The following is a 23,352-nucleotide window of genomic DNA, read 5'->3' on the forward strand; positions in this document are numbered from 1 at the left end:
CAAGACCTGCTGTTTTCGTGGATGCCCTGACCCAGTTGCCTAACCAAAACTATTTGACTTTTGTCATACTCTCTTACTTAGTCATTCCTACCTATTTTTTTTTTTGTACATATAAACATATAAGCTTCAAGAAAAGACTGTCCCCTTGCTGTCTCATATACCCCACTCCTTGCCAGATGCCACTGTAACAAGATATATAATCACAATTCCTCTTTATTGTTTCTTGTATTTATATTTTTTTCTTTATTCATTTCCCTTTTGTATGTCCTATAGATCCCAAAAAGGCAAAAAAAAGAAAAGAAAAAAGAAGTCAATTTAAACACAATTGCATGCTGACAAATTTAATTAACAAAGAATGATCAATTATCCTCACAATGAATTTTCATCCATCTAAGCACATCATACTGTAACCATACTGTATATTCCAGCCTAAAAATGATCTAAATTTATATTTGAAGGTGAAAATGAATTTTAATTTGAAACGCAGTTTATATAAAATATATAAAATAATTTAGCATAAAACAAAAGCATTGTTCAGAAACCAAACATGTCCTGGCCTATAAAGGGAAATTTAGAACATTTAAATGTCCAGAATTAAATAAGCTACAAACACAAAAATGATATGTCCTGGTCAAATATATGTAAATAAGCATGGAATCCGGTATATGGGTAATTTCTTGCTTCGAAGCGTGCTTTCATAACGACTTTTAATTTGCATGCTTCCATAAGGACTTTTAATTTGTACTCGATTTTCCAACACCGCTGTTCTTACCGGAAGTGTGGTTGTTAGATTTGATCGTCGTTCTGGGTCCGGGTTACCTTAAATTTAATTTTCCGTTAGAAAAAAAGGTGACTTATAACCGAGCTGGGTGAGTAAACATCATGTAGTCATGTTCTTCTTTGTGAGATATACGTGTCTGGGCTCACTGTACAAACGTTATTCGGGTAATTAATTAGACTCTTCGAGTAGCACGAGTTGGCGCTTTCGTTTTCCGTAGTCCCGCTGTAGCTTAGCTTAGCTTGCTAACAATGCTAGCGAATCGTGATTAGCGAGCTAGCTTGATGGGTCAGGAGGAGAATAAGAGAAAAACGAGTTGTGTTCAAAAGTGTAATTCGAAAACGAGTAGAAACATTTAGAAACAGAACAAAATTGAATACAGCGTATAAATATATAATAAATAAAGAGCCAATTCAGCACCTGTTTGTTATTACTAGCCGAATGCTTTAGCAGCCTCATTACCGATATTGTAAGAGCTGACATTTTGTTAGCATGGAAACGATAAAGCCTGCTAGCATCAAACTGTCGATTCTTTTAGTCTTGGTGTAACATCTTTGGCAAAGCTTACAGATCATATGGGATGAATTAATTGTTGTTTTCATTACGCGTTGTTGTTAGTCATGACAATAAGCAGAGCCTGGATTATTTTGAATAATCGGGAATAAAGCGAAAAGGTAGCGTTAGTGTAACCAGCTCACACAAGGTGTTTCTTAGTGTAGGGAAGATTAACATGGCCGCCATATAAAGATGGCTTTGTGTTGTTTAATGTTGCTAAGATGCTGTTGATGTTTCATCTTGTGCAGTTCAGAGTCCTTCAAATATCTTACTTCTGTGCTGTAGGTGGGTGATCTGCCCAAGATGTCCTTCCCTCCACATCTCAACCGGCCACAGATGGGCATCCCTACCATGCCTCCTGGGATCCCTCCACCACAGTTTCCTGGTTTTCCTCCTTCAATGCCACCAGGTAGTGTGAGACAAGATATAAATGTCGAGCTTGAAAGCCTTCTGGTTGATTTCTATGCCTGCAACTATCTGTGTATTTCCATAGACGAGAGCTTCATAGTAGAATTTAAAGGAAAAAGTATTAAAACTGTTTTCATTGTTATTTACCTGGAGACTTTAGTGTGCATCTTGTGCATAGCAAAATCTGTATGTGATTTAATGTAAAATGTAAATGTGATTTTAATACACATGATCGTACCTCAAGAAGTGCCCTGGTAGCTTTTATTAGCTTTAAAAGTAATATTTTGCACTACACACACCTTACCAAGTAAAAGATACAGCAGATGTACATTTGAGGGAACCACCCTAGTGATATGGAAAGAGACAGTACATTATTGTTTTTTCTTTTCTTGACATAGCAGTGTTAAATTGGCAGGAGAGGTTTGACATTACAATAAATGTCTTCAAAACATGATCAGTGTATGAAACGGCAATTATTATTGTAGAGAAAGTGTTGTGTAACAAACTACTTTATGGCACTAAGTGAAACTTATGCTATGTTTATTGTTCTGTACAGTTTGGGTCTTGTTCTGTGCAAACACACACTCAAAAACATAAATCAGGATTAGATATTTCAAGGAAAAACACTAACTTGCCATACATTTGTCTTGTGTTGCAAATGTGAAGTCACTACAGACATTTACTAGACTTATGTTAAAAATTATGGGTCAAATTTGGTGTTGTTCACCACTGCAGCTTAATGTATAGTAGATATAGTAAAGGTCAAGTGTAATACTTAAGTTAAGTAGCCGTAATGTTTTAGATAAATGTTCTTCATCAGCTGTACAAACAAAATGCTTCTGAGGCTGTACAAGGTTGATGAGGTGTGTGGGTGTGTGTGTGTGTATGTGTGTGTATACAGATGCTCCTGATTCTGGGCTCAGAGATTCACTGATGATGTTTTCTTTTCTAGGAGCCCCAATGATTCCAGTTCACATGGGCATCATGACCCCAACTCCAGCGGTAAACTTACTTACCTACTAAAATGATTAAAATTTTATTTTAAATGATATCGTTGTTAATAATTGTACTGTAGTATACTCCCTGACAAAGGTCTTGTCGCCTATCCAAGTTGTATGAACAACAAATAATAACTTGACTTCTAGTTGAACATTTGGAATCAGAAGTGGCTTATATGAAATGCAAAGGCCTATAGATTATGCTTATTTTACCAAAATAAAATCTTATCATGCCTTATTTTTAATTATTTAATTAGGACAGAAAGGTCAGACTTTGCTTAGACAAAAGTCTTGTCACATCTTTAAAGGATTCAACCAATCACAGATTAGAGTGTCACCTGTGAGAAATACTGTAATTAACACATTCCCAGGTGTGTAGAAGAAGAACCCCAGCATACCCAACCTTTATTTGAAATGCATCCTGACCTCTGACAGCATGAAAAGGTTCAACCACAGAACAAAGTGCTGATCATCAAGAGCCTGAAGACCAAGTCTCCTGCTGAGGTGGCAGACATCTTTAATGCATCTAAACATCATGTGGAGAGGATAAGAAAAAGATTTGAAGAAATCAGTGAAGTTCATGACAGGCCCAGGTCAGGAAGGATGGACTGTGGAAAAGTGGCAGAAGGTTAGGTTCGGTGGAGGAAAAAGTCATGGTTTGGGGTTACATTCGGTATGGGGGCGTGTGAGAGATCTGCAGAATGGATGGCAACATCAACAGCCTCGGGTATCAAAACATTCTTGCTGCCCATTACATACCACAGGAGAGGGCAAATTCTTCAGCAGGATGGCACTCCGTCTCATACTTCAGCCTCCACATCAAAGTTCCTGGAAGCAAAGAAGGTTAAGGTGCATCAGGATTGGCCAGCCCAGTCACCAGACATGAACAGTTATTGATCATGTCTGGGGTAAGATGAAGGAGGAGGCATTGAAGATGAAACTAGAGAATCTTGAACTCTGGGAGTCCTGCAAGAATGCTTTCTTTGCCATTCCTGATGACTTTATTAATAAGTTATTTGAGTCATTGCCGAGAGACGTATGGATGCAGTCCTCCAAGCTCATGGGAGTCATACACAATATTAATTCTTTTTCCAGGGCACCATAACTTTTGTTCTGTATTGTACACTATTTCTGTTAAGTGAAAAGACTTTTGTCTAAACAAAGTCTGACCTTTCTGTACTAATTAAATAATTAAAAAACAAGGCATGATAAGATTTTATATTGGTAAGATAACCATAATCTAGAGGCCTTTGCCATTCATATAAGCCACTTCTGATTCCAAATGATCAACTAGAAGTCAAATTATTTGTTGTTCCTACAACTTGGTTAGACGACAAGACTTCTGTCAGGGAGTGTATATGTATTGATTGCATTAGGCGTGTTAGTTGTATTAGGAATTGTTTTATTTAGAAGATGTGTATATATAAAAACTCATACGTTGTTGTATTGTCCAGGTTCTTGTGCCCACCTCAATGGCAGTGGTCAGTAAAGTAGCTGCCCCAAGGAAAGAGGCTCAATCTGCAGGGGCAAAGGAAGCTGACGACAACAGTGGCCCTACGACAACAGTATTTGTAGGAAACATCTCAGAGAAAGCTTCAGACATGTTGATCAGACAGCTGCTCTCAGTAAGTAGTGGAGTATTACTGTGGAATCTGTGCAAACACAAATAATGCTGTAGTGAACATGATCTTATTCTAGCTAAAGTGTAGTACCTTGTTTTACATAAAAATGCTATTAAACAAGTGGTAAGGTTGACATCATTAAAAACAGAGAGCAACACTATTTTCAGTGTTGCTGTGAGTTTGACATCATTAAAAACAGAGAGCAACACTATTTTCAGTGTTGCTGTGCTTTTGCCTCACACGAACATTTGGAGCCACTTCTGTTAACGTCTATAACGATAATGCCATAGGAACCAAGAACAGGAACACTGCTAAGAATATTACTGTTTCTCATTTTAGACTTTCACAGATTTTTAGTTCCTAGTTTGATGTACCAGGTGGTGTGACATAAACATTTACCGGTGTGTACAGTGATGAGAGTGGGATGTGGTAGCTCAGTGGTTAAGGTGTTGGGCTACTAATCGGAAGGTCATGGGTTCGAACCTCAGGTCCACCAAGCTGCCGCTGCTGGGCTCCTGAGCAAGGCCCTTAACACTCAGTTGCTCAGATAAGGGTAAGGGTGATAAGGGTGTCTGCTAAATGCCGTAAATGTAAATTATGGATTGTTTTTCTGTTGTGGCCAATAATCTTGTATTTTCAATGGGGCTAAACATCCACTCATGTAAAGAGCACTGAAATAAAGACCATTGTAGTATTAGGAAAGCGTCCACTTTCACAGGATGGTTAGGCTCTATAGAAGGACTTTATATTTCTTAGTTGTGTATTAACAAAAGAATTTTAGAATAGAGGTCAGTGCTGATTAAAAACATGTCATGTGCAGATCATGAAAATCATGTCATAGGTGGGTGTTTAAGGTTCTTTTACTCAAAGTTTGCATCTTTAATTATGCACATTTGCATTAAAAGTTGCCGTTAACGGCTATGTTTTTCTTCCAGAAATGCGGTTTAGTCCTGAGTTGGAAACGAGTACAGGGAGCTTCAGGAAAACTGCAAGGTAAGAAAAGTTTTGCATAAATATTCATGTAATATTCGGTATGCTATTTATTTGCTATACTTTTACTACACTGACATGTGGGTATTTAAAATTTTTTTTTTGCTTTTCCTGTATCTGCATGTGCATTGCTGTTTCCAAAGCATTTGGTTTCTGTGAGTATAAAGAGCCAGAATCGACTCTGCGTGCTCTGCGACTGCTGCATGAGCTGCAGGTTGGAGAGAAGAAGCTGCTGGTGAAGGTCGATGCCAAAACTAAAGCACAACTGGATGAGTGGAAGGCCAAAAAGAGGAGCTCCAATGGGGTGAGTTTACAAGCAAAGGCTCACTCTCATTTCTCACACACAGTTTACAGTTTCTTTCATTCATATTTTACCCAAAGATGTTATAAAAATGATGATTAAAAAAAGATAAAGGAATTACATTTATCAGGGCATTTTGTTTTATGAAAATAATCAGTGGCGAAAGGTGTGATGATAAATAGATTTCTTATTAATATCTTGAAGTTTTATTCAGTAATGAAACTTCCCAATTTCTTCTTTTATGCCACAATACTCTTTCTTCTTTTATGCCACAATCAACACTCAATTGTGGCAGTCAAAAGAGGAAAAAATAGCCATTCATGTGTATATAGAAGAGGGTAGGGTTGTCTGTCTGTCTGTCTGTCTACACACTTTCTGTATTCATAGCTTATCCTTTTCTTTTGGTAGAACGACAAAGCTGAGGATGGGGGTGAGGACGAAGAGGAGGTTTTGGATGACGAAACACAGAAACGGGACCAGATAGTGAAGGGAGCAATCGATGGCCTGATCCGGGAATATTCCAGCGAGCTCAATGCTCCTTCTCAGGACGATGAGTCCAGCCGTCGGAAGAAGAAGAAGGAGAAAAAAGAAGAGGTGTGCTAGTGTGTTTTGACTTTTATAGTTTTGCTGTATGTAGGGATGTGCTAAACTAATTGAAAACCTGATGAATCGTTTAAGATGCGCTTTTTAATTACTGAAACCATGCAGGCATGGCGTCAGACTTGAACAGAGGCTACTGGGGGTATGGGTTGACAATGTTACTGCCTGTGGCACCATGCCACTCTTCAGCTTATTTCTTTTTATTCTCCTTGTTGTCAAATCAAACATGTCAAACACCTGACTTAATCTAGTTACACTGACAGCTGAGTATTGCTCAGTCAAATGCAAGGGGTGGAGGGAATGGTCTGGAGACAGGATCTTAACAGATGTTATCCAGATAAGGGAGACATGGGAATGTAGTTGGTATTCTGTTTTGACCTTGTCACACAGCTTGTCTCCCTTCAGATAAATGTGTGAAAGGCTACCCAATATATAACCAAATTTTAAGTAGTTTGTCGTAACGTAATCAGAGAGACATACCTTATGCATAAGAAAATGTGTTGTAAAGGCAACATGTACCACTTCTGCCCCCTTTCCACCAGAAAGAACCGGGTGCTGGTTTGAAGTTGGTTCCTCTGAGCCTTCTAAGAACCGGTTTGCTTTTCCATGGGCTAAAGAGCCATCACAGAGCCAAGCCTTACGTCGCTGTATACAATGTTATACAGCAATGTTAGCGCAGCAGCGGCAAACACATCAATGATGATGGATGTTGCTTTACTGTTTATGCTCATGGCTTTGCGAACCTACTCTGGCATCCAAACGAAGCGAATCCTGATTTGAAATGATTTAAAAATGGTGCGAAAGACATTTTCTTTTGGCTTGTTGGTTAGAGTAGCCCCGCCCACAGCCCCTGACGCATGCGGTTCTTAAGTCTAGACCAGCAATGTTTTGGTGTTATTTAATAAAAAAGAAAGAACTGATTTTAAATTAGGCTCTGGCTCCAAAACAGCACTCAAACTGCCTTGGTGGAAAAGGGGCACTACACAATTCAGCATAAAGAGAATGACTCATATTTTGAGTACAAAAGGAACAATAATTCCAGAAATTTCTAAAAACCTAAGGTCACGTTAATATTTTAAGCTCATTTTGATTTTAATAAAAAGTGGTGGTCATGTGCTCTGTGTATCCTTGTTTAGGAGGACATCAACGCCATAGAAATGGAAGAGGACAAAAGAGATTTGATCTCCAGGGAGATCAACAAATTCCGTGACACTCACAAGGTAACACATTATAACCTCCTTTCACTCCGCTGCTAGTGCAACAAAAACCTGTACACCTGTAATTCAGATAGCTCAACCAGAAGAACATGACTAGAATAGATATTCTGAGCCTTCTGGAGGCTTAAGGTTAAATTGGGGTTACTGGGCAGGCCACAGATTGCTTTCTTAGAGTGCCTAAACTTCAACAACACAGAGGAGTTCAGTTCAGTGACCATGAAATCAAGTTACATAGACTCATTATATACCTAGAAAGGGACTGAACCCCTAACATTTATTCTCTAAAGAACTGTTTTTAGACCAAGACTGTTTAATTTTGGTCTTGGAGACCAGCCCGGTCTTTCCTGGGTTAGTGTCTTGAGAGACAAGGTCGCCATCTTAAGGGCCTGAAATTTAGAATCTCCTCAAACTTTTAGTGAGACATAAAAATGCATGCACATAATGTAACTTCCCTCCAAGCTAATCTGTTCATTAAACCCCACCATTATGATAGAGATCATATGGTGACTAAAGCAAGATGAATCTCACAGCTTTGGAAAAAGTTGCAAGGATAGGATGTAAGTATGATCTTTCCATTTTTTCCTACATATTCTGGGCGCCCCCTTCTGGAGGACTCGCACAGGAGCAACTGCTCTGATTGGGGAAATTTTAGTGACAAATTTGATAGTGTACTGTAGGTAAACATTTTACATTGTAGACAAGTTAAGACAGTTGACTTTTCCCAGCAGTCTTCTATACTTTCCTGAACAACGTTATCTCCAAGAGGCCTGTGAACCTGTGTGGGTCCCCCCCAATTTAAGATGATGTTCATGCTATAAATGATTACAGCTGACTGAATAACCACTGAATTGTGGCACAGTTGTGTCACACAGTATGTGACAGTAGGGGGCGCCCTTCCACAGCACGAGGATACTCTGAAGACTTTGCAGGTATGAGAGAGCCCTGTGTGTGAGCACTTCATTCATTCCTTCATGCTTTTATGTGGCTTTAACTTTATCAGTCTTTCTGCTTTCTCTTTTCATTATCTGTTGTACTTTACATTTAAAAAAAATATCTTGTCACAAGTTTCTTCCATTATCACTTAAAAGACTAGCTTCCATTTGCTGTACATATTTAATTTCACTCTATTTTGACTAACATGGATCCCAACAACAATTCTAGATCAATACTGATTTTATGGGTGCAGTGTTTGACATTTTTCTATTGCTAAGCAAGTACTATTGCTTCCTACAGAAGATAGATATAGGTAAAACTATTAGTATAAAGTATAGAATAATAGACATACAAAAATGGAGAATGAGATAAATTTGTATATTGGTAGCCTATTAACATTGGGTTATATCAGTCAGATAGAAGTATAATGTATGCAAATGCTGGTAAGTAGCAGCGATGTAGCGAAGTAACGCCTGCCAAAGCACGGATGTCACTACCTCCGCCGTAACCATGTTAAAGCAGTTACAGAAGATGAATGAATGACTGTGTTCGTCATTGTCTCTTATTAAAATGTATTTCTGTTGCTATAGCTGAATTCAGAAAACAGCCAAAAAATTAAATTTTCAACAGATTTTTCTGCAAGCGATATATTTTTAAATATATGTAAATATATATAAAACACAATTTCTGCCTACATAGACAATTTTAGTTAGAGTAAGCTGTAGTGTCATCTAAACCCTTCCTAGCAAGTGCTCTTTTGGAGCACTGTTACATGGCAGAGCCAAACCTTTTTATATACATGTTACAGATAAGCAGAGAGAAGTATCAACATAAAGCTTGTTTTTAAGTGCCTTGAATTAATTTAGGTGATTAAGACAGAGACCGATACAAATGCTAACTTATCGTAATTGTTAAGATTTTATAACATTTATCCATAAGTAGGTTATAAATGCGACGGTAAACAGCTTGACTTTTTGTGGTGTAAAAGAAATCTTCGGATAAAGTTTTCTCCCAATTTATATAGGGGTTTGTTTAACCAAGATTTTTAAATGTTAAAGACTGTAAAAGCTAAACTGATTTTATTATTTAGTCCATTTTAGTTGCGGCTAACCTAAACTAAAATAAACAGTTTGAACTAAAACTGTATAAAAATGTATTTGACAACATTGAAATGTTTTTGCCTACATAAACCTTCACTTGTATATAGCAATTATTAAATTGAGTTTTTACATTTAGCTTAATATTTGGCAGATTCTTTCATCCAAGGGAGTTAAAAAGCATTTTCCAAAAAGCATATTCGACTGCAATGAGATGTAGGAAGAACACAGACTCATAGACACTGACTATATACATACACACATACATACGTTCTCTGGGTGGAGAGAGTAAGTACTCATCGTACACACTAATTACAGATCATTACACGAGTATACATGCACTTGGAAAATATTAGTAAAACTTTAGTAATGACAATAGCGAAGACGGAGTAGCTGCAAGAAACCGGTCATCGCCTCAACTTTATAGACAAAACACACAGGTACAGAGAGAGCCGAGGGTGTCTTTACCAATCTCTTCAGGTATATTCAAAGTGCTGAGTCTTCAGAGATTTACTTGAAGGTTGTAAAGGATGTTTCTTTCAGCCATTTGACATAGCTCAGATGAACAATTTCACTTGTAATTTTCATCTCTGCTTCTACCATTGCTCACCATTTCATTTTACTTCTGTTATTCCTCTTCGCTCTTGGCATCATGCATCACACTCACGGTTTTCTGAATTTATTCCTGTTTAAATCTGAACTTGGAAAATAGCAGTTTAGCTATTTAGCAGTTTAGCTAGACATTGTCCAAAAAGTGTCCTGGTTATTCATAATGAGTCATGGCATTTACATGGATGGCATGTGAATGCATATTGATGTGAAACCGTGCGTGTTCTGCCGGCTAAAGGCTTTTCATACTCACTGAGTTCAGCCCTTGGAGAACCCAGGCAATCAGCAGATGGGGTAAGCCAGCTCTACAAATTCATTTGTTGCCCATTCTGTCCAATAGCAGAGATCAACAGAGTACCGTTTTATACAATGCTGCTGTCACCGCGTTTTCACAAAATGTTTTAGAAGTTGTTTGTCATGTGTCGACATGTAACAAGAAACAGAAACGTTTTCTGAATTGATTTTCTCCTGCAAATCCTGTGACCTGCTTTTCCTCCCAGGCCTAACATAAAGGCTTGTAGGGGCAGCGAAGCTCTGAATCCATAGTTCAACACCTGTAAGTCCAAAACAACTAGTTTCACAAGGATTGAAGTCTTTCTCTTGCTGATATTATGAGCTGGAAACCTTTTACAGCGTCCTATTACCTTATTTTGCTCCTTGTTGTTTGAAATTTGTGAAGCGGGGCTGAAGTAAAGTGGTTTCCAGTGGTTTCTAATGTAGATCTTGACATGTAAATGGGGGAGAAGTTATTCTCTACAGTGAGAAACATTTAAGAGCAGTTTCTTACCGCTTCTCACCATTGCCTCTATTAAAATTCACTTGCTGACCGTGTGGTGGGTGGACTCTGTCAGCTTTTGTAACCCATATAGACATCAAGAACTGTAAACCACTTAATCTCTGCAGTCTAGACTAGAATTCTGTGCTGTTTATCTGCTAACTGTATGAATGCTCAGGTTCTCTATCTGTCCCCCTCTGCAGAAACTTGAGGAGGAGAAAGGAAAGCGGGAGAAGGAGAGGCAGGAACTGGAACGCGAACGCAGAGAGAGGGACAAGGAGAGGGAGAGGGAACGTGAGCGGAGGGAGCGTGAAAGGGAGAAGGACCGAGAGCGAGAAAGGGAGAGAGAGCGGGAAAGAGAGCGTGAGAGGGACAGGGAGCGTGAGCGGGAAAGAGAGCGGGAGCGAGAGAGAGAATGGGACAGAAGCAGAGACCACAGTGAAGCTCGCAGCAGGTCAAGGTGAGAAACCTCATTTTTTTTCTGTGACTCAGCTAGTAAAAATGGTTTTATTGGTTATATTTTTGATTCCATATTTATTGGTTTTACTGTTCTCAATTGATTTTCGTGATTTTCCAGAGAGCAAAGCCGTGACCGAGAAAGAGATAAGGATAAGAAACGAGATCGTGAGGAAGATGAGGAGGAAGCTTATGAACGACGCAAACTGGAGAGGAAGCTCCGGGAGAAGGAGGCTGCTTATCAGGAGGTTGGGCGTTGTTGTTTTTTTACTACTATAATGCGATCCGTATCCAGATTCTAGCCCTCAGTTTAATTTGAGCATCATGTTTTATGTGCTGTACAGAGGCTGAAAAACTGGGAACTGAGAGAGAGGAAGAAAGCCAGAGACTACGCTAAGGAATCGGAGAGAGATGATGAGCGCAGACGGGAGACAGTAAGGGAAATCTCTTCTTGCATCTGTCTAGTCAAATATAAAAAACACTTACAATTTTTTTTCTGAATTAGGCCAGTAATGTGCCCTTGATGTGTTGACCATGGACAAACGAACTCTTTTTGCGTGTCTCTCAATTAGGCGAAAGAAGGCAAACGATTAAAGGAGTTCTTGGAGGACTATGATGACGATCGGGATGACCCTAAATACTACAAGTAATTTACTGTTTTTTCTTCACTATATATGCAAGTAGGACCTCAAGTTGTTCAAAGTGGGCGGTCAGAAAGAGCAGTGTTTAACATGGAAGGTGACCCCGAGGTTGTACATATACATTTTCATTTTAACAACCTCTGAAGGTAGCTGGGTCTCTTTACATTTATTGAGCCTGTCAGAATCTGTGATTCAGTTAGCCATTTTTAAAAATGGCAAACAAATTAATTTATGTCCAGTTATTAGTGGGGGAAGTTTCTTTTAAAGCAAGTGAACGTTTATATAATGTCCCAAAACATTGTTGCTGTGCTTGTTAGCATCCAAACGTATATAAATCAGTTTGTGTTAAACGGTTACTAATGATATCAAATTTGTTGCATTACCCCAAAATCAGTGTAAAGTCTCAGCTACAGATGCAGGTTTCTAAACATTTATTTGACATCGCTGTATTGATTACTGTCTACTAGCCAAAACACTTCTGAAAATAAAAAAATATAATTACTCATTACTTAGTGGTCCGATTGTGGTTTGTTTTCATTGATCGTTGAGGTTACAGATGAGTCACGGTCAGTAATTGTACACGTGAAGGGTTTGTACACTAGATAAACTACCACCTCTATCCTCCATAGACCTTTTTTTTTTGTTTTTGTTTTTAAACTGTGCTGTTTCTGGGTTTGGCCTGTAGGGGCAGTGCACTGCAGAAACGCTTGCGTGATCGAGAGAAGGAGATGGAGCTAGACGAAAGAGACAGGAAACGAGAGAAGGAGGAGCTGGAGGAGATCAGGCAGAGACTGTTGGCTGAGGGACATCCTGATCCAGACGCAGAGCTACGCAGGGTACGTCTATCATCTTAGACATGCAGTTACAGTGAAATCAGTGTGACACAATTTGCAGAATTTTTTTCTCAAATATTTTTCTTTGCATGGCTGTTATTTTTGCCATTAAAGCAATGGTCATCTTAAATTTGCAGCACTTTGTCAGTCAGTACTGCACATCGCTTTTAAAATTCAAAGAACACGATGTTCTTTTATAGTGCTAACCTGGAGACTATTACTATTTGTTACTTCTTTTCTTTACTTTGCTCTCATGCAAGACTAAAGAAAACAATGTCTTGGTTAGTGTGCATTTTGCTTATCAAATCATGCTACAATAACCCACACATCACAAATATTCCAATGCAACTGGTTTTGATGAGGCTTATATGAGGCTTATAAAAACATTGATTTTACACCCTTCATTTGAAGTAACACATTCCATTTGAATTTGTAAAATGATTTCAAACTGCAATTATTCAGAGCAAACGGTCAAATAATTAGATTGTGACACACTTTCTCTGTATGTAATTTTATTTATTTTTTAATCGCAGATGGAGGAAGAGGCAGAGCGCTTGCGGCAACCCCCAGTAAAGCCAGAGCCTGAGGAAGAACGAGAGAGCAAGCCTTCTCGTGAGGAACGTGAGAGAGAGAGGGGAAGAGAGCGCGAGAGGGAACGAGAGAGACGCCGGCCAAACGTCCAGTTGCAGTCAGACGAGGATGTAGAGGACGGAGAGGAAGTGGAGGATGAGGAAGACTCTAAGCCATGTCTTAAGCCCACAATGAGGCCCATCATGGCTGCCCCGTCTGTGTCCTCAGCCAGTGGTAACGCCTCACCTGACACACCAAGGGAAGAGTCACCCTGTGGCATCATAATTCCCCATGAAAACTCCCCACCGGAAATCCAGCCACAGGAGGAGCATCGACCCAAAATAGGCCTCAGCCTCAAACTCGGTAAGTCAGCAGGAGTAGAGAAGAAAAAATGTTTGTTTTTTTTCTTTTCTTTTTTTTGGTGGTGGGGTGGGGTGCATTCTGATATTCCCTTAAAGGGCATTCTGTTAGTCTCTTTTAGTTTATTTCACTAATACCAATGGTTATTTCACTAATACCAATATGGAAAATCTCTTTCCTCAGATTTGTGTGTGATTACTGTCTTCCTTTTAGATTAATTTGACCATTATGGAACTGTTTGTCCGTAGTATGTGTTCGCATTCCTGATATCCCTGCTCTTCCTCTGCTAGGTGCCACAGGCAGCCCTAGTCAACCAAGTGTGGGCAAACGTAAGAAGCTGGCTGTGGAGAGCGTCTTCAACCGCTTTGATGATGACGAAGTGGATGAAGCACCTCGGAAGAGGAAGCTAGTGCCTTTAGATTACGAGGATGAAGACAAGGGCAGTGTTGGAGTTGAGGGTGCTGGAGCAGCAGGGGGCAAAGGGGCCAATACAGAGGAGAAACGCAAACACATTAAGAGTCTAATCGAGAAAATCCCTACTGCTAAACCTGAGCTTTTCAACTACCCGCTTGACTGGTCTGTCGTGGACTCTGTAAGCATCACCTCTTGTTATAAACCGTTTAAACAGTTTTATGGGAATATGTCTATGGAATTGTTATGGTGGATGGGTAAAGTAAGTGAAGGCAATCGGCAATCATGACAGCACGATAAATGTACGAATAAACTCAGTTTTTAAAATTCATTTCTGCACTTAAATCATAAAAATGATTACCATATAATTATAATTCAATTTATGACTCCGCAATAGACTTTTGCTATAAACTCATTTGCCCATGATGCTTCTTGTTAGACTCTAATGGAGAAGCGCATTCGACCATGGATCAATAAGAAGATTGTGGAGTACATTGGAGAGGAAGAAGCCACTCTAGTTGACTTTGTTTGCTCAAAGGTAAAGGTTAATATGTTCTGGATGTACAAATGATCATTTGTTCTTTCAGGCTCTGTCTGAGCCTGTGTTAAGCTGGATGTGCTGTTGTGTTCTTATCTTCAAGTTAAAAATAGTGTGTGCACTCATAACCTAAACAAAAATCTCCACATATACATATTTAAAAATGCAAAGGAAAATACAATAACTAATGATTAATGGTGGCAAATACTTTTTGTCTAATCAGCCATCTTGTAATTTTGAGTATTTCTTTTATAAAAGAATTTTACTACAAATATAGTGATTGTTTATACGCGTAGATGATGAAATTCATGTTTCTCACAACAGGTGATGGCTCACAGTACGCCGCAAGGCATCTTAGATGACGTTGCTATGGTGAGTAATTCTGCACTGCATATATTACTCCCTTTTTTTCTGGTTTTAGTTGTGTGTAAAGCATTTGCGATTCTTCCTTCTATCCAGGTGTTGGATGAAGAAGCAGAGGTGTTTATTGTGAAAATGTGGAGGCTATTGATTTACGAAACAGAGGCCAAGAAGATTGGACTAGGCAAATGAACGAGCACTGAACAAGGATCAGAGCTGAGCCTGACATTCCTGTTTGAAAAGCCCGGCATGTGAAGAGAGAAACATTCGGGGCAACTCAGCAAAACATTTTACCCAGCAAACTGATTACATCCTTTATATAAACATATTGTCCCTACACCTTTCATCCACCTGTGACTGTGTTGATTAGTGAGCACTGGATCTGAAACCCCATCCCATCTACTCATTCACTGCTAGAGATTTGGGTGAGGTGAATATTTCCTCAGGGCTTGTCTGATGGGTTTCAGCATATCTTCATCATGCCTGCTTGAAGTATAATTGATGTCTTTGAAAGCAGTATCTTATTGTAAGCTGCCACCTCTAGGTTACGGTTTAATTATTTTTTTTTGGTAATAGAGTTGAGTTGTACCAAAGAGTTTATCTCCACACGTGTCTCGATGTGATTCGTTGTTCCACCACGGCGAGGGGGGAAAAAAAAATACACACAAAACAGGAATCGGACCCCACATTTTTGGAAGCGTCTGGCTTAAATTGATCTCAAGACGTGCAACGATGGAAACAGTGGTCTCTGTTTTTGTATGTAGTAATGGATGTGTTTTCAATAAAAGTAATCTTTTTTTTAAAATAAAAATTAATTTACGGGTTTTGTGTTTCCTTTCGTGGGGTCATTTGAGCTTAAAAAAAAGGGAAACATGTCCTGCAGAACTAACACCTTTATGGAAGCTGATGTTTGAGAACAGCATGCATGATTGAAAAGTAAAAAATACAAAAACAAATATAGGACTAACAAAAAAAAAATCAGTACTTTCTGCCTAGGCATCAACTCAAACATTCACTTAGTTTGTGTATAAATTTTAATTTTACATTTTTTTTTTCCTTTTACATGTGTTGTTTAGCCATTCTGTTGGATACAAAAACAGTTCATACTTTGAATATCTCTGTATCCTCTCTATGAGGGGTTGCCTGCTGCTGGTGGAGCTCCACCTCCTGAAAACCTTTAACACACCAAGGGCTTGTTAATCTTCAGCTTTGGCCTCCATTTCCTCTGCATCGTCGTCTCCGTCCACCTCGGCGTTCTCTCTCTCCAAACGCTCGAGCTGTCGCTGTAGCTCCGTCTCATCCGTATCGGTCACCACTTTAGGCTGAAATCATACATACACAATGACATGTAGCACTTCTCAAAACTAAAATAGCATAAATCCTAAAACTTTCAGATTATAATCTATATCGAAGAGGCAGACCTCCATCTGGACGTTGAAGACGCCTCGTTTCTCCTCAATCTTCTCCTTAATGACAGCCATGGCCTGGTTGAGCATGGAGAGACCTTCGGTCCGTTCCAGAGTGGTGGTGGTCATCACATACCGTGGGGGAGCTATTAGGTTTATCTACACCCAAAAGAAAATCACTGACTCATTTCTGAACAATCTTAATACAGGAGGACAAATGTATTTTCGAACAGGACCAGACTAAACCTCGTAGATTTTGTGTATGATCATTCATTCATGCACCTCAAAAGTAACCGGACAATCAAGCGTTAATTGATTGTCCGTTATTTTATTAAGCATGAAAGCTTGTGAATTCTTATAAATATATTTATGATTGCAAATTTATAAGAATTCACAAGCTTTCATGCTTAATAGTTTCCAGCTCTTTTGAAGTCACCTGTTTTCACTATTAGCAAATTGTGTTAACCCTTGCCCACGGGACCCAGTCATAGTACAAAATGCTGTAGGAAACGATTCAGAAGTTTCGAACGTCAGCACTCTTGCAAAACATGGCACCAAGTAGAAAGGAAAAAGGTCTCAATGTAAAATCACTACATCGCTCCACATACAGACTGCAAATTTACACCCACTTATTCATTTAGCTCCACACGGCTTTGGACACTCAAGTCTCGTTACCTTGATTGGCATGGCTTCTGTGGAGCAGTTCAATCCAGCCCTCAGTGCATCTTTAACAGCATCAATGCCCTCATAGCCATAACACGCCACCTCGATGTCTAATCAGGCCAGAAAGTGAGAGCAGGGTTTCATTCAGGTCACACTTATCAACTGCTCAGCTATATATATATATATATATATATATATATACACACACACATACATAAGTGTACATAACATAGTGGTTTCAGCACCTGCTCTGATTTTGACTGCCTGTGGTGTGAGCCTCCTGTTGATGTTATCAATGAGTACGTTCCTCTCCTCTTCTGTCAGGTCCAAACCATCCAGAATGGCGGGATCCCTGACGTGTAAAATAAGCAACAAAAGTGAAGATGTGTATAATTCATACTTTAGCTGGACACTGGAGACAAAATCATGATTATGCACCATTTTCAGGATTTGCTATTTTGTAAAAGGTTTCTAAAAAACAAAACTAACCACCGGTGGACTAATTTAGTCCAAGCACCACAATAGGTAAGGTAGATCATACATCAACAATTTTTGTATCCCTGCTGGCTCTGTAATGTACATACAGTAGTATGGTCCAGTACCGTAGAACTGTAACCAGACTGGTGAAGTTTCAGCAGCCATGTAGAATTTACATATACATTATTTAGCAGACGCCCTTATCCAGAGCGACTTACATGTTATCTCTCTCGCTCTCTTTTTTTTTTAAATACAACTGAGCAATTGAGGGTTAAAGGCCCTGCTCTGGGGCCCAGCAGTGGCAGCTTGGTGGATGTAGGAATCGAACTCAACCTTCCGATTGGTAGTCCAACACAATCCCTGGGCAGCTACAGATTTTAGGAGTCATGGTGAACCTGATAAGCAGCAACATCTCGCTGACACGAGGAGTCTTTTTGCACGTCTTGTTTTTGCTTTGTTTTCTGACTCCTTTATGCATTTTATGAAATTTGCTAAGTAAATATAATTACCACCTCCCCAATGGGGTAAAGAAATTCTTTAAAAGCAATCATATAAATAACAACAGATGCTCAAGCTGTTGGTATCATCATGAAATAACACAATCAGCAACACGACGTGTTCTCGGTTTTAGACAAAAGTGCTGATTTTATAGTCTTGAGCAACTATCCAATAAATCAAAACTAAAAACTTTGCCTAAAATTACACATGCATGTGTTGTAATAAAGCTTCAGTACTTACGACACGGCTTGTTTAAACACATCATAAGCGCCGTATCCTGGTTTCTTGTATTTCTCATCGAAAACCCATGCGGTGCGCTGGTAGAGACTCTCCAGCTGCTCGTCCTTGGTGTACTCCAACACCTCCGCCACGTGCCTCAGAATACTGTACACCTAAAGCAAAATTCAATGTTTTGACATTGTTCTCTGACATTGAGAAAGACAATAGGATGCAATTATCCAGGAAAAAGCTGTCTGTACAAGTAAATTTTAAGAACCCGTATGATATTGTCTACTCCAGGGGTTTCCAACCAGTCAGAGACCAAGAGCACACATGAACATCATCTTTTTTCCCTGCCATTTTGAGAGCGAACTTGACACATTTTTTACTCAAAGGATTTTGCTCCTACTGGGAAACTTTGAGGTATTTTCATCCCACTCACATGCGCGTTTGATGAAAATACTGTATTGAACTCAAGCGAAGCGAACACAAACAATAAAAAGACAAAAAGACAAACTTCGATATGAACGTAAGAGACGCATGAAACCGGGCAAAGAGCCACAGTTGTTAATCAAAGGAAACGGCGAACTAATCAATTAAAAAATATTCCATAAAGACATCACTGTTGCTTTAATTCACTTACTAGTAGGTAAAAACAGGTTGGATACAAAATTATTACTACTTTATCTTATCTACCAGAACACTAGGTTCAGTTTGTGGCTTTAATCGGGTAAGCAATAAAGTGAAAGAAGTCGAGTTTCTAGGCATGTGTTGCATTTTTAAGAAAATAAAAACTTTGTCCATTCTATTCTAACTGAATCGTGGTTTAATACTGAAACTGGTTTAAAATTGGCACGATGTTGCTGAGTGGCAGGTGGGAACTTACAGTCTTGGATTTGGTAAACTTGTCCTCACACTTAATGGCCTCCTCTGGAGAGACTCTTCTCTTTGACAAGTCGATATATCCTGTACAGAGAAGCAAAACAGTTTAAAACAGAGTGGCACTAACTTGGCTCAATATGTCTGCTTTGTCTCCTTTAATGTAGAGGAGATTAAATTAGCCAGTTTGGATACAAACAAATACATTCATAAATCGCTTGAGCATTAATATCCATATCGTAAAAAAAACAATTGTATCACAAAGGCTCCTACTTGCATATATGGAGACTGATTCATGTGAAACTTGATTTATAGCCATTACAAAACTATTTGAAAGTACTTTAGTGTTTGTCATTTTTATCTCTGAGTTTTGCCTTTTTATGGAGTTTTGTGGCTGTTACTAAATTTACGCACGAGTTTGCAAGAGTGAAGAAAATTAGTGTTATCAAAACCTCTGTAAATTTGAAGGGAATTTTCCTTTTGGCATACAAAAACATATGAAAGTGACTAAAGAATTGAAAAGTGAAGCTGTGTGTAGATCTGTAGCTCTTCATGTATGATTGCACTGCTGGCTGATGGTGCAGGAAAGTCTTTTTTCTCATGCTCAGTTATGAGGTTAAACAACCCACCTTTCTCTTTGTCCACTCGGATAACCACGACGCACTCGTTGCGTCCGATGCGGATAAGTTTGTTGATGGAGCGGATGCGACGGCGTGAGAGCTCACTCAGCAGGATCATTCCCTCGATGTTGTTGTACTCCAGCAAGCTGACATAAGCGCCCATCTCAGCGATGGAGCGTACGTTCACCATCACCACATCCTCCACCTCCGGGAAACGGTGCTGGTAAAACCTACAGCTGAGTCCCGGCATCACTGCAACAACACATCCTTCAATTTAGTTTCACACACTAATAACTAAACTTACGCAAAACCTATATGTGAACATCAGGACTTTTGTACTGCTATGAACATGTTAGACTATGTGAAACAAACACTTAGACTAAAAAGCATGCCAGTGAGCTCCAAACTTGAAAGTAAATGAAACAATGCTTTAGCTGACACTAAATGTGAGTGAGACTGCACACATTTGGCTTTTTTCTTTACATCACATTTAACCACCGACAGATTTGACTAATATCTGTGAGCTAATGTGGGATACAGTCGATGTGTTCTGATGCAGAGCATAAAAAAGGATGCACAGGTGAAACTATTCATCACAGCAACATTTAGGTTGTAGGGAAGCGCCAGGATGTCAATAGGTTCCAACCTAGTAATCCTCAAACAATCCAAGCTGCAAAACAGGAAAAAGAGGCATATCCAAATACACAATACATTCAGTGTTCCAGATGGATTTTCTCAACCTGAAATTGCTCATTGACACATCCTTCTAGTGACAGCAACTGTGGCTCCTTTTTGAGTCGACTTACCAATGAGTCGACTATTTTGCCTCCCAAAAGGCTTCATGTCATTGAACTGTCTCATAAATAGTTTAATTATCATCATAATATACCATATGCGATCTTTATTCAAAATATTATTTCAATTATTTTTAAAAAGTCAATAAAAATGGTCACCATTCCCTTTATTCAACTGAAATTTGCAGATGATACTACGTTCATCTGTCTCATCCCAGATGAGTCTGCATATCGGCAGGAGGTGGAGCGGGTGATGCTATGGTGCAGTCAGAACAGTCTAAAGCTAAACACCCTCAAAACTGTGGAGATGATAGTGGACTTTAGAAAAGACCCCTCAACACTACTCTCCCTCACAATATCCAACAGCCCGGTGTCATCTGTGGAGGTTTCTGGGCTCTACCATTTCCCAAGACCTGAAATGGGAGTGCAACATAAGCCCTATCATCAAAAAGGCCCAGCAGAGGATGTACTTTCTACATCAATTAAGGAAGTATGGTCTGCCACATGAGCTGTTGATGCTGTTCTACCCTGCAGTCATAGAATCTGTCCTGAGCACATTCATCACCATCTGGTTTGATGCAGTAACAAAGCAGGAGAGAGTCAGACTGCAACACACAGTAAAAACAGCTGAAAAAATAATTGGTGCCCCCCTGCCCACTCCCCAGGACCTGTACCATACAAGAACCAGAAACTGGGCAGTTAAAATCACCACTGACCCTTCGGACCCTGGACACAACCTCCCTTCTGGCAGGTGCTACAGAACTTTGCTTACTAAAACTGCCAGACACAGGAACAGTTTCTTTCCCCAGACAATCACCCTGATTAACAACTCACCATAATTCTATTCCCCTCATATCTATAAATACTGCATTATCAGAACTGTCAGTCATCACATCATCTGTATATTACACATTACTGCTACTATATATTGTACAAAAGGCATAATATTGCACAATATTATTTGCACTCCCACACTTTATGTACATAACTGATCAGTCATATTCTATATTCATATTTAATATTCATTCTGTCTATATTGTCTCTCATCGTCTGCATTGTCTTGTATAGTATAGTATTATTTATGTCTGTACTTTTGAGAGTCACAAACAGCTGGAACCAAATTCCTTGTGTGTCAACACACTTGGACATTAAACCTGATTCTGATTCTAAATTATAATTTTATGCAAAATAATTCAGATGAAGGTCAAATGAACTGAATGCATTTGTACGGGTGTATTACATAATCGAACTTCTTACTGATAAACACAAAATACTCTCATATATTTATCTAAAACAAACAAACAAAAACATAAAAACCTCTATCACGATTCTTCTGATGGGCGAGTCGACTCCCACGGATCAACTAAAAGAACCGAATCAAAGAGTCGCTTAACCGCAAACGACACCCTAAAGTTAATTATACGTGTTAATAAAGGTGTTTGCTCAGTGTTTTAAATACCTGCTATTTAAGCGTGTCTGTACTTAATATTTTTTTATAATTTCCCTGCTGTATCACACCCTAAAACGCTCTAATACACACAGACACCGCACAATGCACACTAACACGAGCAACACACTCATATAACCCACATAAGAGGTGTGTTAATAAGATAATAAGTCGAATCAGGTATATTAAAGTAGGAAACACTTCAGTAGGTGGATAATAAAAGAGCTCTAATGCGCTGCTTCACTGAGCTCCACGCCGCCACATGCAAAAAGACAGCGGCTATAGGGTTAGCCAGCTAATGCTAATGCCGAATAACACCCTCCATTTAACATGGCAAAGGAAACACACTTGTAACCGAACAGCAATAAAATGCACCATTACCTGAACGGCGATGATTCTGCCAAAATAGTATTTAAATAAAGATTCACTCTGTAATATCTCCCTTACGATAAGGAGCAGCTTCGTAGTCATGAGTTAGCAAGGAAGCCGGGAAAGCAGAAACAAGGAATGATCCAAGATGGCCGGTAAGAGCAGCGGCACTTCAAAATACAAGTCTTTTTTGCGTCCTCTCTATATAGGTATATATGTAAATAGGTATGTATGTCAAAATCAGAATCAGAATCAAAGAGTTTTATTGACAAGCATGTTTTCACATGCGAGGAATTTGTTATAGTGACAGAAGCTCCACAGTGTAGCAGAATGACATATACAATATAGGCAATTTATATGTACAAATGTACAAGTGTGAAATGAGCAATTGAAATATACATAGTATATGTTTTAAGTAAATAGTGTGTGAGAATAGTGTATCATCAGATGGTCAATAGTTCATCAGATGGATTGCCTGAGGGAAGAAACTGTTCCCATGTCTGGTCTTTCTGGTGCTCAGGGCTCTGTAGCGTCGACCAAATGGCAACAGTTCAAAGAGGGAGTGTGCTGGATGTTGCTGGATTGCTCACTCTGGAGAAGTACAGGTCTTGAAGAGTGGGGAGAGTTGTGCCAATGGTTCGCTCAGCAGCCCGGACTACCTTCTGTATTTTTCTGAGGTCAGTTTTGGTAGCTGAGCTGAACCAAACAGTAATTGAGGTGCAGAGGATGGATTCAATGATGGCAGTGAGGATTTTTCATCAGATCCTGTGGCAGGTTGAACTTCCTCATCTGGCGAAGGAAGTAAAACCTCTGCTGGGCCTTTCTCACAATGGAGTCTATGAGAATGTCCCACTTCAGGTCTCCCAGGAATCTGAATGACTCCACTGCTGTAACAATGCTGTCCATGATCTCCTGAAGTCCATGATTA

At 39.3% G+C, this 23,352-nt stretch overlaps 2 protein-coding genes across 4 annotated transcripts; one reads left to right on the forward strand and one right to left on the reverse strand.

Annotated features, from left to right (window-relative positions):
- The first annotated feature begins 716 nt into the window (after positions 1-716).
- rbm25b (RNA binding motif protein 25b) lies at positions 717-15,867 on the forward strand. 2 transcript variants are annotated; one of them, XM_027166162.2, is made up of 18 exons: positions 717-869; positions 1,619-1,742; positions 2,643-2,743; positions 4,194-4,364; positions 5,297-5,354; positions 5,495-5,655; positions 6,061-6,246; positions 7,389-7,472; positions 11,087-11,343; positions 11,461-11,587; positions 11,684-11,773; positions 11,912-11,985; positions 12,666-12,816; positions 13,347-13,746; positions 14,034-14,335; positions 14,594-14,692; positions 15,017-15,064; positions 15,152-15,867. In XM_027166162.2, the coding sequence occupies exons 2-18, from the start codon at positions 1,637-1,639 to the stop codon at positions 15,242-15,244; spliced, it is 2,508 nt and encodes an 835-aa protein (XP_027021963.1). In that variant the 5' UTR covers positions 717-869; positions 1,619-1,636; the 3' UTR covers positions 15,245-15,867. The 2 variants fall into 2 exon arrangements, with proteins under 2 accessions (XP_027021963.1, XP_027021964.1); XM_027166163.2 differs by having other exon boundaries at positions 2,694-2,743.
- A 201-nt stretch (positions 15,868-16,068) lies between these two features.
- Positions 16,069-22,593, reverse strand: eif2s1b (eukaryotic translation initiation factor 2, subunit 1 alpha b). 2 transcript variants are annotated; one of them, XM_027166165.2, is made up of 8 exons: positions 22,437-22,593; positions 19,824-20,066; positions 19,202-19,281; positions 18,337-18,488; positions 17,367-17,473; positions 17,134-17,231; positions 16,474-16,617; positions 16,069-16,374 (listed from the first exon to the last, which is right to left on the reverse strand). In XM_027166165.2, exons 2-8 carry the CDS (start codon positions 20,062-20,064, stop codon positions 16,249-16,251), a joined length of 948 nt encoding a protein of 315 aa, XP_027021966.1. In that variant the 5' UTR covers positions 20,065-20,066; positions 22,437-22,593; the 3' UTR covers positions 16,069-16,248. The 2 variants fall into 2 exon arrangements, with proteins under 2 accessions (XP_027021966.1, XP_027021965.1); XM_027166164.2 differs by lacking the exon at positions 22,437-22,593 and adding an exon at positions 21,926-21,971.
- Between the last annotated feature and the right edge of the window lie 759 nt (positions 22,594-23,352).

This window comes from Tachysurus fulvidraco, chromosome 16 (genome assembly GCF_022655615.1).
Source record: "Tachysurus fulvidraco isolate hzauxx_2018 chromosome 16, HZAU_PFXX_2.0, whole genome shotgun sequence".
Taxonomy (NCBI): domain Eukaryota; kingdom Metazoa; phylum Chordata; class Actinopteri; order Siluriformes; family Bagridae; genus Tachysurus; species Tachysurus fulvidraco.

What these genes read in the sequence shown, in the direction of transcription:
- eif2s1b (XM_027166165.2), bottom strand. Translation starts at nt 20,064, where the DNA reads ATGCCGGGACTCAGCTGTAGGTTTTACCAGCACCGTTTCCCGGAGGTG. An exon ending in CCGAGTGGACAAAGAGAAAG is followed by an intron (nt 19,282 to 19,823) that starts GTGGGTTGTTTA and finishes TTCTCTGTACAG; the next exon opens with GATATATCGACTTGTCAAAG. An exon ending in GGCAGTCAAAATCAGAGCAG is followed by an intron (nt 17,232 to 17,366) that starts GTGCTGAAACCA and finishes TGGCCTGATTAG; the next exon opens with ACATCGAGGTGGCGTGTTAT.
- rbm25b (XM_027166162.2), top strand. Translation starts at nt 1,637, where the DNA reads ATGTCCTTCCCTCCACATCTCAACCGGCCACAGATGGGCATCCCTACC. An exon ending in TTGACTTTGTTTGCTCAAAG is followed by an intron (nt 14,693 to 15,016) that starts GTAAAGGTTAAT and finishes TTCTCACAACAG; the next exon opens with GTGATGGCTCACAGTACGCC. An exon ending in TCTTAGATGACGTTGCTATG is followed by an intron (nt 15,065 to 15,151) that starts GTGAGTAATTCT and finishes CCTTCTATCCAG; the next exon opens with GTGTTGGATGAAGAAGCAGA.